The sequence below is a fragment of the Lingula anatina genome, chromosome 2 (genome assembly GCF_051362555.1).
Source record: "Lingula anatina isolate TDL-2025a chromosome 2, LinAna3.0, whole genome shotgun sequence".
Lineage (NCBI taxonomy): Eukaryota > Metazoa > Brachiopoda > Lingulata > Lingulida > Lingulidae > Lingula > Lingula anatina.
Window position 1 is genome coordinate 17,770,804 of NC_141768.1, and position 16,124 is coordinate 17,786,927.

The window sequence follows — 16,124 nt, forward strand, 5'->3', positions numbered from 1 at the left end:
AAAAAAAACAGTTACATTTAACACTTGAGGTTTTCTTTCCTGCATATATAAACTCTTTAGGAGAAAAGAAACCTGAAAAACGAGATGTAGAAAATTACACGAAAACCACCGCTGGCTGTATGTTATATTTTCTTCCGTTATGACACGTTGCAGAATGAAGAATACGACCGCAATGAGGCTCTCTCATAGAGTTTGGAATTTCCCCTACCTCCTTCCCCTAAAACCACAAACGGAACCAATTTCTCTGAAAGTTTAGATGAACATCTGAGCATCGGCAGCGGCAACCATTTGCACCTATACCTCTTGTTTATTTTCAGAAGAAGAATTTTTCGACGTTGGCATCAGGCATCAATTTAGCCCACTCGAGATCCGCGCGTGACGTAACGACTCCCTGTCGGCTGGTTCATCTCTCTCTACCGTCCCGAAGTACCCTAGTTTCTAGGGGATGGAAACTGTCTGGTTACAAAGACCTACTTCGGATGTGCCCTGGGGGTTCCGCTTACAAGGAGGGGCAGACTTTTTTCAACCTTTAACAGTTCAAAGGGTAAGTTTTGATCGTTCTAGTTGATTGTCATGTCATCATATGCTGCTCGTCTCTCGGGTCTGTGTTTGTGTCGGCGTTCCACGCGGGAAAACGATTAGTGGTTTCGGCTTGTAAGAATACCTGGAAGAGTGTAAAGGGCAATAAAGGTGCAATAATCGTTTTGGACGGTGTTACATTACCAGATGATCAGTTGAATAAGACGTACGTATATCTGAGTAATAAATCAGACGTTCAGTGAGAAGACCCAGTGCTTGGCTAAGAAATCTGATACGCCGCTTGCTTCTCATTGTTTTCTGCCCGGAGGTTGTTTAGTCAAGTTTATTTTAAACACGTTCAACAAACGTTAGGGGCACTTCAGAATGACAGCTAGTTAAGCACTGCAGTCTAGCCGAGAGAGAGAGAAAGAAAAAAGTGTTCACTTGTTTATCATTTATCGGTTCACAAAAATGCCATTAAACTGCTTAAAACATGTACGTGTTCACTGCACTTGGAGCTTATAATAGTTAATATATTTTGAAAAAAATAGGTGTACTATGCACCAACTATGCACCATATCAATCGAAAGGCTGGTGGCCATAAACAGTTTAGTAGACCTACTGTTTTAAGAATGCGCCTCTCACAAGATTCTTTTTGATTGTTAATGAGATGCTCTGAACCAGAATTATTTTCGTCTTTTATTTACATGAAATGCTCGGGTTGAATGGAATGCTCTATAGCTGCAATCACCAGTTATTCCAGGAGATAACTCGTTTCCATAGCAACTCACTCGTCGACCAATCAAATCTGTTCAGCAGAAGCGCTGCAGATACACAGACACCACATTTTCAATATTTTAGAGTAAACAGTTTGGTATTCAGAGACTATATATCGAGCGTATATTAAAGGTTTGGATCTGTTTGCTGTTTAGAATAATTCAATATTTTGATAACCAAACTATCAACATTAACCTTTCTCATACATTCTTGTAAAGGCTAAACCAGTCGGCGCGTCGGTGGTAGCATCCAACCTTTTTTTTTTTTTTTTTTTTTGCATAAAAGTAGTCAGGACGGTGAGTGGGATTTGGAGAAAAAAAGTCCATTTAGCACATGCTGGCCTCTAGAAAAATCTCTTAGGTTGTGTCTGTGTCTCAAAGTTTACTTAAAATAACAAAAAAAAAAAAAAAAAAAAAAAAAACTCCACCACATCCAATTTCAATTGGCCTCTAGAAAACTTTCAAGGAAACGAAGATGGTTGTACTATACGCCGTGATGCAAACAGCAATTCTAAGTAAAAATGATATTGTTTATGGATTTATCGGGTTGAAATGCCGTGTTTGTTGAAGCACATGTTTCATAAACGAAGTGCATAAAAAAGCCAATGATGGGTTGTTTTATGGGATATTTTTCATGAGTTGGATTCAAGGCCCCGATGCCGTTCTCAAATCTTTATAAAAAAAATTCAATTACAGTTTGGTAGAGACCAAGGTTATATTTTATGTTTGAAAGTCACGCGAGGTATCGGCGTATTTTAGAATAGTGTTATTAGGGAATAATATTTTATTCTAATGATGGGGGCAACCAGATTTAGAAAAAAAACATCCTTTTGGTATTATTATCATGCAGCATGTTTATAGATTCAGGGAACAGTCTTAAGAAAACACGGAAATTAAGCTTTTTCTCATTTCCACGTCCAAATCTTGTTTCAGTGATCATCTTTAATAAGAAATCACCTTCTGTTGAGTCTCTCAATTCTAGACGTTCTTTTTTAGAACAATACACGCAGACTGTGTGAAAAATTGTTGTTATTCAAATTCCACTAAGTAAGTTAAAACAAGAAAAAGAAGTCTTGCAAAATGATTTGATAGCAGAAGTTATTTGTCAAGAGCATGGGTATAGTGTCAAGGTCTGTGTTTCTTGATAGAGAAGTTGAAGATGCCTTTTCCATTCTGTTATCTATTATATATAGGGGAAATCCAATTGGAATGGTTAAGCGAAAGTACACAATACTCTTCTGATGAAAAAGGTTGTTAGACCTTCAACTTCATGTGTTTTTGTGTATAAATTATCACATCACCACTGCATATCGTTTCAAATAATGCTTTTATTCCAAATACCATGTCTAAGATGAATTATAGTACAGAAAAACACAATACTGGTGTAGATATCCACAATTTTTAATAATTTATTTTAACATAGAAAATGCACCCCTCATCTGATGTTCCACATTGATTTCCATAAATATCTGTCCATAGAATTAAAAAGACAACGTCAAATGTCATCAAAATTATACACAATTTGCACTAGAGTGTGCTCTTGAAAGGTCGCATGTCTAATAGCATGTTTGTCTACCCCGTACTGCAATTATCTCTTGTACGAGGCGCGGCATGCTTTCAATAAAGGTCACAAGTCTGTATTTTGGGATATTGCCCCATTCGTTCTGAAGAGCTTGACGCAGTAGTTCCAGATTACTCAAGTCTTCTGCCATAGAAGACCTATTATACAAGATGGGGTTGGTGGGGTGGGGCTGCATGCATTGTTTTTTAACCGCACCATTCCACAGACAAAACGAAGGTGTTGTTTGAATTTTTTAGGCCCGATTTTATATATTTTCTTCGTCAAAGTGAAACCCTGCCACCCTTGATAACGATTGAAGGACTTTCGGTTTTATCCTGTTCGACATCGTCCAGCCGAGACTCAGATGATGTATGAATTGGAGCGCTTTTGACCTTTTTGATCAATCACCTGTCAGATATACTGTGCTTAGATAAGCATTCTTTTTCGCGGCAGGGAGTCAAGGGCTCCTAGATATAACTACATTTTCATAGCCTGTTGTGTTGCGAAATGTGAGGGGAACTTTATTGGTCTTAATTTTCAAGCGCACTTATTATTTTTAGTACCAAACTTCAAAGTATTTTTTATGTATATCCCCACTGTCTCCTCGGATTTTTGAGCTAAGTGGCAATGCATATTTATGTCAGGTACATAGAAAAGGGTGAAATGTCGGAGGCATACAGGTAGAACAACTCCTGTTTCTAAGATGGAACCACTTCTTAAAAATGCAGAGACCCGGTCACCTGTGATACATTATTAATCTGCAAAACGGGCATTTCGAGTGTTTAGACCCACGACCGAATGCTATATGGTACAGGGGAGCCCTTGAGGCGCATAACGCCTACGCCGGTATAAAATGCAACGGTAAATAGGTGTTTCTGGGAGTTTTATGTATATATTACCAGGTAATAACCTTTCTTCGTACCTTGTAAGTTCCAGGAGGCCTCGAGAGTAATATTGCTCTCCACACCTGGGATATCTAGAACGGTATGTATGAAAGAAAAAAACGGCTTAAGAACCGGCAGAATGGTTCATTGAATTGTTTAATGTTAAAATCAGTTTACTTTCTGTTGCTTCGAAATGCGGTGGTATCACCTGAAAAAAGGGCAGACGACCAGCGTTTGCGTGCAGGTGTAACGTTAAGGCAGCCATGATGCCGCCATCTTAGTTTCTGATCCAAGATCTTCTGGAAGCCCAAGAGGATTTCTGTTCAAAATCTGTATTACGCAGCATTAATTCTTTCCACCTGTAGTGTGAAGAGGGCCTGATAGCACCTGAATCTATTAGGTTATTTTGCTGTTACACCATCGATGCATTTCTTGAAATATAGGCTATATTGTGGTTTAGTTTAAAAGGGTGGGGTACGTACATTTACCTGTTAAAATAGTGTGAAAATTCCGGCTGAAGTGGAATCGAAGATCAGTTAAGAATATGTCTGGATGCCCGTATTTTGCAATTCCTTAATCATATTGTAGGCTGTGTGCACTTGGTTTTTTGTTCCAGATCCAATTCAGTTCAGAAGGTTATGCACAGGGCAACAGGGCGGCCGGTCTTTGAGCGAGTTCAATCTCGCTTAAATTATAACCAACGTTCCGAGTATTTTAGGCTGTCATGTTGTATCTATCCCGCATCCAGCTTTCAATAAAACGACATTTCGCTTAGAAATAGACCAGCACACTCAAATTCGATTTGAAACTTAATTGGCATCTATTTTGTTGTTTTTAAACGTGGGGTCTATACTAGCTGACCTAGCAAATATAAAGACAATGCAATGGAGCAATCGAAAAGGTTTGGACGATATAAATATCTTAGGTATCGTTGCACTATTTGTGGACCAATTCCACCTGTCAGAAGAAAAACAAAAGAGTTCAAACGTAAGCTATTACTATTGTTCCAGTAATTGAGCAGTGTTGTTTCATTCATTTTTTAAGAACGAAGTTTTTTCCCTTCAACATGAATTTAGCCTACCTTTATAATACAGGCTGGAAGTGAGTCCATTTGACCTCGGTTGTAAACAATATATGATTATTGTCGTCTGACAGGAGAATAAAGTTAAAACAATCTTATTTTGCTCAAAATAAGAGTCATCAGATTGACTGTAAGAATAAAAATGGGATAAAATGTAATCGTCTGATCGACCTAAAATGTTTGCAATCTGTAATCGCCTGTAAAGCCTAGAATGGGGACTCACGTAAACAAACTACGAGTGGGTGGAAACAAGATGCACCTGTAAAACAACTGTTTGCCATGCAGCCTTTCATTGCTCGTTGAATAGCTTATCCCAACTTTCTCCGCATATGTGAAGCAACTGTGATCAACAAGGAACCGATGCGGCTTGTCGATGTGAAAACCATCTGCTCGTCTGTTACTGCGTAAAAGCTCATCGTGTTTCTGGTGCTGGAAAATGGTTTAACTATGTATCTCACTAATGCTTAATCCTTACCAAAACCTATATTCTATTCATAAAAAATAAATGATATTTAATAGATATCACTTATCTTCAACTTGAAATGTTGGAAGAAATGTGAGGAACAGGTTGCAAGCTAGCCTGTTTCGTAAAATATGGACATCCCATCTGGATATAGAAATATATATAAAGGTGAAGTCATACAATCACCAATTATTTATCCTGAATTTTCTGTATATCTGTTGAAATATCAGGTGATAGGAGGCATGTGCACGGCAGTTAATAGTATTTCAGCCAGATCGTAGGTTAAGTCGTTCCATGCAAATAACCTTAGACTCCTGCATAATTATGAAAAAAAATCTGACCAAGGAAAACACATTACCAATATGCTGTCTGTAGGTAAGATAAATCTGATCTTTTTTTGGCTTATCTCTATTGTGTCATTCACGTATTTTGTAAGAACCAGAATAAGAAGCAGTCAAATTTCAGAAGAATATTATACTGCTCAAGCAATATGGCGGAGTCAACCCAGCCTAGTAAACCACACACAGGTATTTAGCAAAGGTAGACCAATCTTGTTACTCAGACTTATTCCGGGATGTGAAGATAATAAAAACGAGAGTTCCCGTTGCTCAATAGTGACACCAGGTAGAAAAGCTGCAATACTAACTTACTGTCAATTATATATTTTTAGGTTTCCGGGGGCAGTATAGCAGCTACTGGATTAGAAAAGGGAGATACCATATTAAAAATTGGTAGCCAGCCAACGGAATTTCTAACACACGCAGAAGCACAGGGACTTATCAAAGATAGCGGGAACCTTATTCAGTTAACAGTGCACAAGTACGTAAACAAAATGCCTCAGATGAGATCCCATTAAACACAATAACGTGAGTGATATAAAACTGTTCGCCATCCTTTAGGCCATTGTGCCATTCTGTGGAGTAAGTTTGATGCATCTTAAATCACCCTAAATAGGGGAGACCGGGGCTAGTTGGCCCAGCTAGACACTTTTGGCCTTGTAGAGCCAACTAGGAGTGGGTTAGAGTAACAAAACCGGTTTCAAAGTAAGCCCCATGAACTAAGCTACGTATGCAACAATCATTATTTTTCAAATATAATGCCAGGTGGCTCACAATTTGACAAAAAACGCAGTTGACGTTAGGGGGGGCAAGTTAGCCCCAGGGTCGGGGCAAGTTGGCCCCCCTATACGAAAATGAAGTATATATCCCATGTAAACGCCTTGAAATACATTTTTATAAATTTTTTATTTATTTAATTGATTTTTGAGAGTCTTTGATGAATAAACAGTTCAAATGAGGCACATTTATTGAGGTTTCCGTACGTCACGTTGTTGGGGGGGGGGGGGGGGGTATGTGTTGCAAGAACCAAAATATCTATCAATAAAAAGTGTTTTGTTTTAATTAAGAATAAATAAATAATGGTATAAAGAAGGTTTTTAATGAATGAAAACGAATAATAAATTTTCTTTTTAAAAGAAAGTAACAAATTCAGTTTTAAACCATTGAGTTTGTTTCAACAATGGTCTCTAGCTAGGGAGGGGTGGAAAAATAGGGCCACATATAACACTATAAATACAAAGGGAATTCCCTTACTTACAAAGAATTAAGGCAAAAAAAATGTTTTTCTACGGAAAGTCCAATGGGTTTGCTTTTTAATACTTACAATCAACAGAATATTTCTAATATAAATTCTCAAAAAGACACCAGAGAGAAAATTTTTAAAAAATCAATCAGACGGTAATAGACACCGGCAAGCTTTGTCAATTTCACCAACTTGTTTATTTCAAACAGCGTTGCGCGCAAAGGTTTGTGGGTAATATGAGGGTCCAACTTGCCCCGAGTCAAGGGGGCCAACTAGCCCCGGGTGTACATTATTTATTTTAAAGGATGGTAGCCATTTATGGTGCTAGAATGTGGAACGATGATACATCTCTGTGAAACTTGAAACAATGAGCTTCAGTTTGATGCCCTATACATATCTTATATTCGATCAAAAGCCTATGATAATAGATTTTTAAATCTCTTAAACAAAATTACTTTTAGGTGCAAAAATTGTTTATTTCGACTCACCGCTTAAGTAAAACTTTTTAACGTCCGACACTTCCTTAGCATTGTAGGCTACGGTCACTTTGCAAGAGTATGTGGCCAATTTTTTTTACCTCGTAGTTACTTTTTCATAAATTGACGGGGGGGCCAACTTACCCCGGGGTCCAACTAGCCCCGGTCTCCCCTACTTGTATCTACGCACTTCACAAATTATGGAATGATAAAAGTCGACATGAATGAACATATTAAGGTTAGAATAGAGAATATGTCATCAGGTGCTTGTCGAATTTAACCAAGGTACTTCGATTTTCCTTTCAGGGGAGGAGGATTACTGCCTCAGAGGTTAACGCCAACTTTCAAAGACAGAAGAATTCATGACATTAACAATATATACTCAATAAACGGGCCTAGGTCAGATTACTATGGAAACAAGGTGATAGAAAATACGTCGAATCATCACAGAGACTCGGATTTCGTGGATTATTCCGATTCAACTAATCACCTTTCTCCACAAATACCACAAACTTTTGCTCAACGAAATCTCCAAAGGGTGAATTTCCCTCCGGAGCCTCCTGACAGCATGACGTCTGCCATTCCTCCACCACCCCCACCACCCCCTCCTCCCCCGCCGGGACCCATTGTGCCAGGGGCATGGCGGAAGGTAGGTCAACTGTTAGTCCATAAGGCCTAGCCGGAAAGTAGGCTTAGAAATGAACATGCATTTCCATTTTTGCGAGTGTTAAATATATGGAATATTATAAACCCCAAATGTCCGAAAGTAATTACTTTTTTGTCCGCTAACTTTATATCCCTTGCCATATGCCATGATTTGAAGACTTAGGCTGGTATTTCTTTTCCTATCTATGTGGTGAGTTGGCCAGACAGTAGGAACAGTCAAGTTGACGCCTACCTTCTTGTAATCTTGACCGTAACTATCATTTGAAAACTAGGAGAGCGCTAGCGAGTACTGCTCTGAAGTCAAGCCAGTCCCTTCAGGAGCGTCAAGGTCAAATTAACCTTATTGTCGCAATATAGGCCCTCCTATTAGTTAGATTATATAAATTGTTCTTAGAAGACAAAGAGTTATGCTTTTAAATGCCTGAAATATGCGTATGATGGCATTATTTTTATTATTTTTTTAAATTCGTATCTGACTCAAAAATATTTTTACAGATTATGATTTTCCACTAATTGACCTTTTTACCTGTTTACGTTATATAATTGGTCTGGTGCTGTTAAAGTAACACAATTTTTCTTAATAAGAATACTGTACAAACGCTGCTGAACAATCTCTTTTTTGAAAGAACAGTGCGTATTTCTAATACTAGTCTACATTTTTTCGTCCCACATGGTAGATGAAGCTACACTACCCCGTGTCTGAACCAACGTAGCAAGTACAAGATTGAAACTGCAATCCTCTGATATCAAGGGCCCTGAAATAGTATACAAAATATCAGTGTCGCTTTTAACATTTTTGTAACAGACTATTATCCTGTGGTCAGAGAGTAACTTTAACTGCCACGCTGGAATACGGCCCAGCCTTTATATCATCTAAGAACTGTTTTTTAGTTAAAAACAAAAAATTCCCCAGAAACCCTTTTACATGGTGTTTTATCGTCTGCTTATTCTATGTAAAATGTGAAATAATTTATAGGCTTTGCGGAAAAATGCAGATTTGTATGTTTTTTTTATTGAAAAGGCCACTTTTCTGTCTGTTACCAAAAAGAGTTATCTAAATGCGATATTTTTCACCTTTCGCATCAATAATCAATTTTATCATCCAGCGCTCTTTTTAATTTTTTCCAGCAATATCAAGAACAAAATGCATTACAGAATAACCATTCGTCGTCTGACAACTGGGGCAGCTCGTCTTTCTCTGACGGGGACACTACAGGAGAATACGTGCCTGACAAACTACAGACTGCCATGACCAGGAAAGATGGCAAGACGCCATTTACTTACACACCAGGAGCAAAATTAGACCTTAACGAGAGCGAAGTTTTACAAAGGAAAAAGTGCGTGAACTTTCTTTCCATAATACACTACACATCACTAATTGTATGCCCATGTCACTAAAAATAGACTATGCCATTACATTAAAAAATAGACCTGCACTCTAAAAACAAATCGATCATTGACCCTACCGATAAAATCGGTTGCCCCTACCTTTAAACAACGGTTTATTCGGTTATTGAACAACCAGTCGATTGGTCAACATGGTGACCGTGTGGAACGGTTATTGAATCACTGATCTGAGGACATTTGACAGGAATATCGAAAGACTGTAAAGTAATTCCACAAACTTGATGAATCTTGTTTATTTATAATTGTTATCATAATTGTAATTATAACTATTATAATTATAATTATAATTACAATGTACCTACCGATCATTAATCAGTTACATCAACCGGATTACAAGTTGGACATATTTTGAACGGTTGAATCGGTTGGTTTCAACCATTTTTTCAGTTATTTTAAACCGGAGTGTTTTTAGAGTACATGCTACCTCATGATACTAAATACGTGCATTTCTAGTGCAAATGTTGTTTGTAATAATTCTTAAGTGCAGTATTCACAATTTTTTTCGTAAATGATACAGTGCGTTACTATTAGGCCTAAGAAATGGGGAAGTAATCAAAATCTCTCCAACGCATCTCTTCAGATTAAGAGAACAGATGAAGCACGGCGAAGCTACCTCTCCACCGCCGACTTCAACAAAGGCCTCGGCGTCACAGAAAATTCTAATGCAGGCTCTTGAAAAAGGCCAGGTTTTGCCCGTCGCGCCTCCAACAGCCACCCCCGGGCAGGGAAAACCCAAAGGCGGCATATCGCTTGCTGCCTGCGAGTGAGTACTTGTAATGATATAATGGGGTCTATTTAATGTTCAGTTCGCCACAATTAAGAAACAACTTTTCAAGTAGTGTGCTGAAATTTAAAGGCTTTAAAGATGCTAGAAGATTGCTTATCCTTTTTATAAGGGGCGACAGTTAGTGAAAGACATTAAAATGAAATAAAGCATGCACGTATTTAACTTTAAACTGAATTTAGTTTTTATCGCGTGATTTGAACTGTACCCGAGTTTGTGTTTCTTAATATGTCTCTTATATTTATTTTAGAGCACCACCGAAAGCTACAGACGAAAGGGACTACACACAGTCTGACGTATATAAAATGATCCATAATCAAATCCCACAGAAGAAACAAATGATTCATCATAAAGTCCCTGAGAAGAAACCTGCACCACAAAATCAGATCCCTGAAAGGACACCAGCGCCACCAGTCCCTGAGAACAGACAACCACCGGTGCAGAACCAAGTCTCACAGCAGAGGCAAGTGATGCAGCGACAGGACCCAGCTCCGGAGCAGAGACGGACCCCGACCCTCCATGTGATCCACAGGCCACAGAAGCCTCGCTCGCCGTCTCCCGAGGCAGTGGAGTCGCCGAGGCTGAGCGGGGGATCACCAAGCTCCAAACATGGTCTCTCTTTCAAGGTGCTGCAAGTTTTGACAGGAACAGACGATGACGAGGGTGTCGAGCCTCCTCCAACTTCAGGTACATAGTCTCTCTCACCCCTTTCAGTATGTGTGTATTTGAAAATGATTGGCCTTTGAACTTTGAAAATCGATTAATAAAGTGAAGAAGTAGAGTAAACGAGATAAAAGAAACATTTATCAAATAAGCTTTCAGGTTATTGCTCACTGTTTTTTTTACTATCCTGTCTTTTGCAAATTAAAATAATTCTTTTATTTTTCTTATAGACGGAAAGGGTAAGAGTCGCTTCAACTCACAGGACGATGAAATGACATTTAGCGGTATTAACAAGCGCGAAGAGGTCCCTTCGCACACGTTCAAACGTCTGATGCGTATGACAAGTAAAGACGAGCTTGAGACACAGGGTTTACAACGCCCTGCTCCCACCGCTGCTAATATCAAAGTAAGAGCGCCGGTAAAGGAACAACCACAGCCAACACACATCAACCCAGCTGCCCAAGTATACACTCCCCAAGAGCCGGTGAATGTACCTCCCCCAGTACCGCAACACGTGGTCTACAACGCACCTGCTCCTGCCTCGCCAGTAATGTACAGTCCGCCACAACAGAATTCAGGTATGGTCAGTCCGCCGGTCACGGTGAAGACGATGACCCCAGGACGCGTGGGGACTCCGCCAGGGCGGCGCCCCGGCTCTCCTACCACTCAGAGCTATGCGATTTCTCCCCTGGCTGCGGCAAGCCCCCCGTCCCCAACACAGCAGTACTATAACATAGCTCCGATGCCAGTCAGTGTACCGGTATCAGTACCCATACAACACTACGAGGATGATGATGCTTATGGTAAGATTTATACCGCTTTAGAATGCTTCATGCTTGGACAGGCACTGGCAGTGATTGAAATGTAATTATGGGAGTAACTTCGTTGATATTTGAAATGAATAGTTATTTCTTTATATGCTTTATTTTCGAAATCAGAGTGAATGAAGGCTAAAATTCTATATATGACTATGAAATTAATCTTTCGTATTTCGAGTAAGTCATAAATGCTCATGTACTAGGTTTTTCATTGTACATACAATTTTGTAAGAGAAGAAGATTTTAAAGGTACATACAAACCGAGCATCTTATATGACTCAAATAAATTCGACATGCCAAGGGATTAACTGAATAGATCACTCGATCAGCCATAAAAAACCTTTAGACTGCTACTTTCTTTAAATTTTTGGTTGTAAATTTAACCTACTTCCGTGACTTACTTTCCTGCCCCATTGACATACAGCTTAGAATGCCAGCAGAAAAATCTGTTCAAACATCATTTTCGGGTAAAATTAAACAGTGCCTTTTGGTAATTCTCTTAGTTATACTACTTGAAACTACATGCTGGCATTTGGTTGGTTTTTGTGACAAAAAATTGACTTTGTATGCATCTTTAAAATGTTATTGTTATGATAGATATGTATTTTCCAGAAGGTCCGATTGGCAAATATGATGAGACGTCCATCAGGTACAAGGGCAGAAATATTCCATCCAAATCTTTTAAACTGCTACAACAGATGACTGGCGGCCCCGACACTGTCTTTTTAGGTAGTCTTTGTTGAGAACCGTTTCAAACACTAAAAAATGTTTAGTTTTGTGACAGTTGTATGTTTTCATCCATTTTAGACACTACATTCTGTTTAATTGGAAATATTTTTTACATACCGTGGTTTTGCTTAAAACCCCTTTTGTTGATGTTGTTCGTAAATAAAATGTTACCTATATGATTCGCAAATGATAAAAATTGTGTGTAAAATGTCGTTTTCAGTAAAGATAACAGAAAGCTGATAACAGCTATTAGTTTACAATAAAGGACTACATGTATGTCCACAGAGTGTTTTTCCATTGCCTATGGCACGTCTACCATCTTTATCTTACTTATTTCGTCTGGATGTTCTTCCCCACTCAGACCCAGCTCCTAGCCAGCAACAAACCCGAAGACGGGCCAGAGGGTCCCCTGAAGCCGGTACAAGAAATATCCAAATCATGCACATCTCTTCCAATCAACCGCCACCACCCCAGCTCGCTCCCCAGCAGTTCTCCATACAAATCCAAAGAGGCACCCCATCCCAGTCTCCTGGCACGCCCCCTGGCGGGCGACAGAGACCAAAGTGTATGTATCAATAGCTTCTTTGTTGTTGATAACGTTGTTTTTACCTTCTTGTTCCTTTTCTCGAAATGCTTTTGATAAGATAAATGTTTGTTTGCCTCGTGTCAAACTTTCTCTTCAATCTCCTTAATACTTTCACTTTGTTGTTGTTGTTAATATAGTTGGTGCATCTGTTTCGTCTCACTTGTTTTGTTCTTTGACTAAAATCAGACTACTATGGCCAGGAGAAAAAAAAAGAAAGAAATGATAGTTAATGATAACAGTTAATTACTCTCTTTTGAAATGTTTCTGTTTTCTAGTTTAGTTTTTAAAAATGCATAAACCAATTCATGAAAGACCATCCTAATACATGTACTAGTATACGGCATGGCTGCGCGTTTTTTAAATCTGTCATTAAACTTACTGAGGTACTCGATATATTTCCGGAGCGATATTTCGGGAAAATATTGAAAAAGCTGCTTAGTTGTTATTTGAATAATTTTTCTTTAATATCATGTTAAATGAACATGTTTGTTTGTATACAGACTGTAGGCAAATGTAAAAAGTAAAGGTGGCGATTAATTGGCGGAAACAAATCCTTGTATTGAATTTATCCGTTTTCGAAACTTTGTTTTTCTATGCATTCAGACTTGGTAACAAAACACCTTCTGTAGCAGCTAATGATGATAAATTTCATGTGCACTTCGTTTTGAGTGCGACAGTACGCACATGAAAGTTAATTACTCTCTAGCTGCTTAAAGAGGGGTGTCATTCAGTTAATCTAATTGCATTCAGCGAGAGTCACCGCAGAGTTAGATCGATCTACGGGAATGCGCCCTGTAACTCACTTGCAATTTTTACTTTATCTTGATCCACCCTCCCTCCAGAAATCGCCTCCTTTGCCTCCATTTCCAACTGTCAACCCTTTGGATTCTATTATAAACATGTCTGCGGCAAAGCCATATAACTTATCTCATCAAATATAAACCTGTCTTATAGCAATGGAAAGAAAGGGTTGACAAGTTTGAAATGATTTTATTATGTCATTCATTTCTTTCTTCACGTTTTATTGACCTTTTGCATGAGCTAATTTCACATTTTCGTGCCTTCCAAGCTTGCTGTTTTCCATTTTACCATGCACGGGGCGAAAGCAGTTCAACAACAGCAGATATCTTTGAAACAGCCGTAGCTTAGAAATTTTACAGAGGCGATTTTGGTTTTCAGTATCCAAGCTTCCTGAAAGCATCAAACGGGCGTCCTTCGACGAGGACCTGCCTCCTAGTTCTCCCCCGCCACACGGCTGGGAGAGCCGCGCCATGAGAATCCTGCAGCTGGCAGAGAGAAAGAAGGCGACGGCGTTTGATGGCTCATCTGACCTGTAATATGACTTTTTCTAGATAATTGGCGCTGTAAAACGCCAACTTGTATTTTGAAATCCTTCAAAAGCATCTTGCCCTTATTGTACGTGTTACAGATCGAATCCAACAAGCACCCGCCTCAGACTTTTGAAGAATGGGGAATTAGAGAAAGAAGAAGACATTGGCTGTCAAAGAAAATGGTAATACTCTGTTTTCTGGCCACTAAATGGTGATTTAATTTCTGTCGGACAATCGTCCATTAACAATTCATGACGTTATCATCGAATCCCAACCAATGACGTCACTGTCGAATCCCAGTTCATGGCACCAGTTCGTGTCTTTGATGTTGTAGATCTTTACTAGCACCGATACGTATGTGCATTTGCCTAAAATATAAGTATGCGCATTGACAAAACTCCAGCAAAAAAGATTTTAGTAGAAACGAAATGACTGTTGCTATATTCCGCAAATATTATGGATATAAAGTGTTACTGAACAGAGGGAAAACCAAATTCAGATGCGCATTTGTGTCAACGTTCGGTATGTAAATTATAGCGTATATACAGTATGCTTTTTAATGTGGAAGGAAAACGTTACAGCCAGACAGTCAAAGGAGATGTTTTGAAGATGTACTGAGGAGGATGAAGTAAGATGAAGAACACTTACAAACCGTGAGGTGATTGTATTATGATATAATGTATTGTTCCGTAAGTTTGCCATGAACTACTCAATATTTACCGTGTGGAAATACAATACCTTAAGGAATGATTATATCATTTGGAGAGTGTTATGTATAAAGGAGATAGGTCCGTGTTTTATGTGTTTCTTGTCGACTGTGTACTGCTAATACCATAAATACTTAAGTTTGGGTAATGCATGATATAAAAGACCATGGAATTTATTGAACTAAAGATTATGGCACTTATAATGTATTGCTCTTCGAGGTGTGTATGGCCTTTATCGAGGAATCAAACCTAACGTATTTCAGCGGATTTTATGGCGTATTTGTGCTACTGTCTTGCTTATGTCTAAGAAAAGTCACTGCTCAGTCATGTACGTGATAATGAACCTTACGTCACTATTCTTAGACGGTGATGTATGCACGCTCAAGGCCAATCTTTTGTGGATTATTTGAACTGCTAGTACAGCTACCTTGGGCTTAAAACTCGTCAACAGTATTAGTAAGTTTATAAATCAGGTGATAGCATGCGCAGGTTAGCGTTCATTTCTTATTTATTTGTTCTTATTTGGAGAGTGACTAATAGCCAACTCTATGCCGACTTCAGTTCTATATATATGATTCACTTCTACTTTGGTGTTCATTCTTCAAACATTTTCAAGCAGTGATTGGTTTTAGATTTTGGTCATTGGATAATTTAAAATAGATCGAGAGCATTGATTGTCAGCGCTGTTTTCAGTTATGTCTATTTGTTCAACGTAAAACCAGAAGCATCCTGCATTTAGTTCTTAAATCCTGATATCACTCGTGACGGGTACTGGTTTGGGGAGTAGGGGTGAGGGGGGGGGCATTGCCCACGTATCCCACGATAACGAAAGGGTTGCCGTCTTTGTTTAGACTCATCAAGCAATACGTCTTTTGTCCTCATTGTAAACTAAAAATATCATATATGTAACCTAAGTTCTTAAATAACGCCTTTTATTTATTGTTCGATTTTTTTTCGTATGTTTGACATACCGTACTTGTAGCCTCACTTTGCGGTTTGATCTAATTAATAAATACTTCAATGCAATTGTCGTAAGACTAGTTTTTCTTTCTGTTCCCGGGGCAGTAAACGTAAACTGTGCAGCGTTTACAC

General features: G+C 38.8%; 1 protein-coding gene across 3 annotated transcripts; it reads left to right on the plus strand.

Moving 5' to 3' along the window:
* The first annotated feature begins 299 nt into the window (after positions 1-299).
* LOC106153219 (uncharacterized) lies at positions 300-16,058 on the plus strand. 3 transcript variants are annotated; one of them, XM_013527070.2, is made up of 10 exons: positions 300-544; positions 5,955-6,103; positions 7,648-7,990; positions 9,136-9,344; positions 9,995-10,177; positions 10,449-10,885; positions 11,092-11,664; positions 12,292-12,408; positions 12,770-12,973; positions 14,174-16,058. In XM_013527070.2, the coding sequence occupies exons 1-10, from the start codon at positions 446-448 to the stop codon at positions 14,329-14,331; spliced, it is 2,472 nt and encodes an 823-aa protein (XP_013382524.2). In that variant the 5' UTR covers positions 300-445; the 3' UTR covers positions 14,332-16,058. The 3 variants fall into 3 exon arrangements, with proteins under 3 accessions (XP_013382524.2, XP_086862726.1, XP_086862727.1); XM_087006600.1 differs by having other exon boundaries at positions 318-544; positions 12,295-12,408; XM_087006601.1 differs by having other exon boundaries at positions 324-544; positions 14,424-16,058.
* Positions 16,059-16,124: the final 66 nt, after the last annotated feature.

Excerpts from the sequence above, each read along its gene's own strand:
- LOC106153219 (XM_013527070.2), top strand. The coding sequence starts at position 446 with ATGGAAACTGTCTGGTTACAAAGACCTACTTCGGATGTGCCCTGGGGG. Across the intron at positions 10,178-10,448 it reads ATATCGCTTGCTGCCTGCGA|AGCACCACCGAAAGCTACAG; the intron begins GTGAGTACTTGT and ends TATTTATTTTAG. Across the intron at positions 12,409-12,769 it reads CCCCGACACTGTCTTTTTAG|ACCCAGCTCCTAGCCAGCAA; the intron begins GTAGTCTTTGTT and ends TTCCCCACTCAG.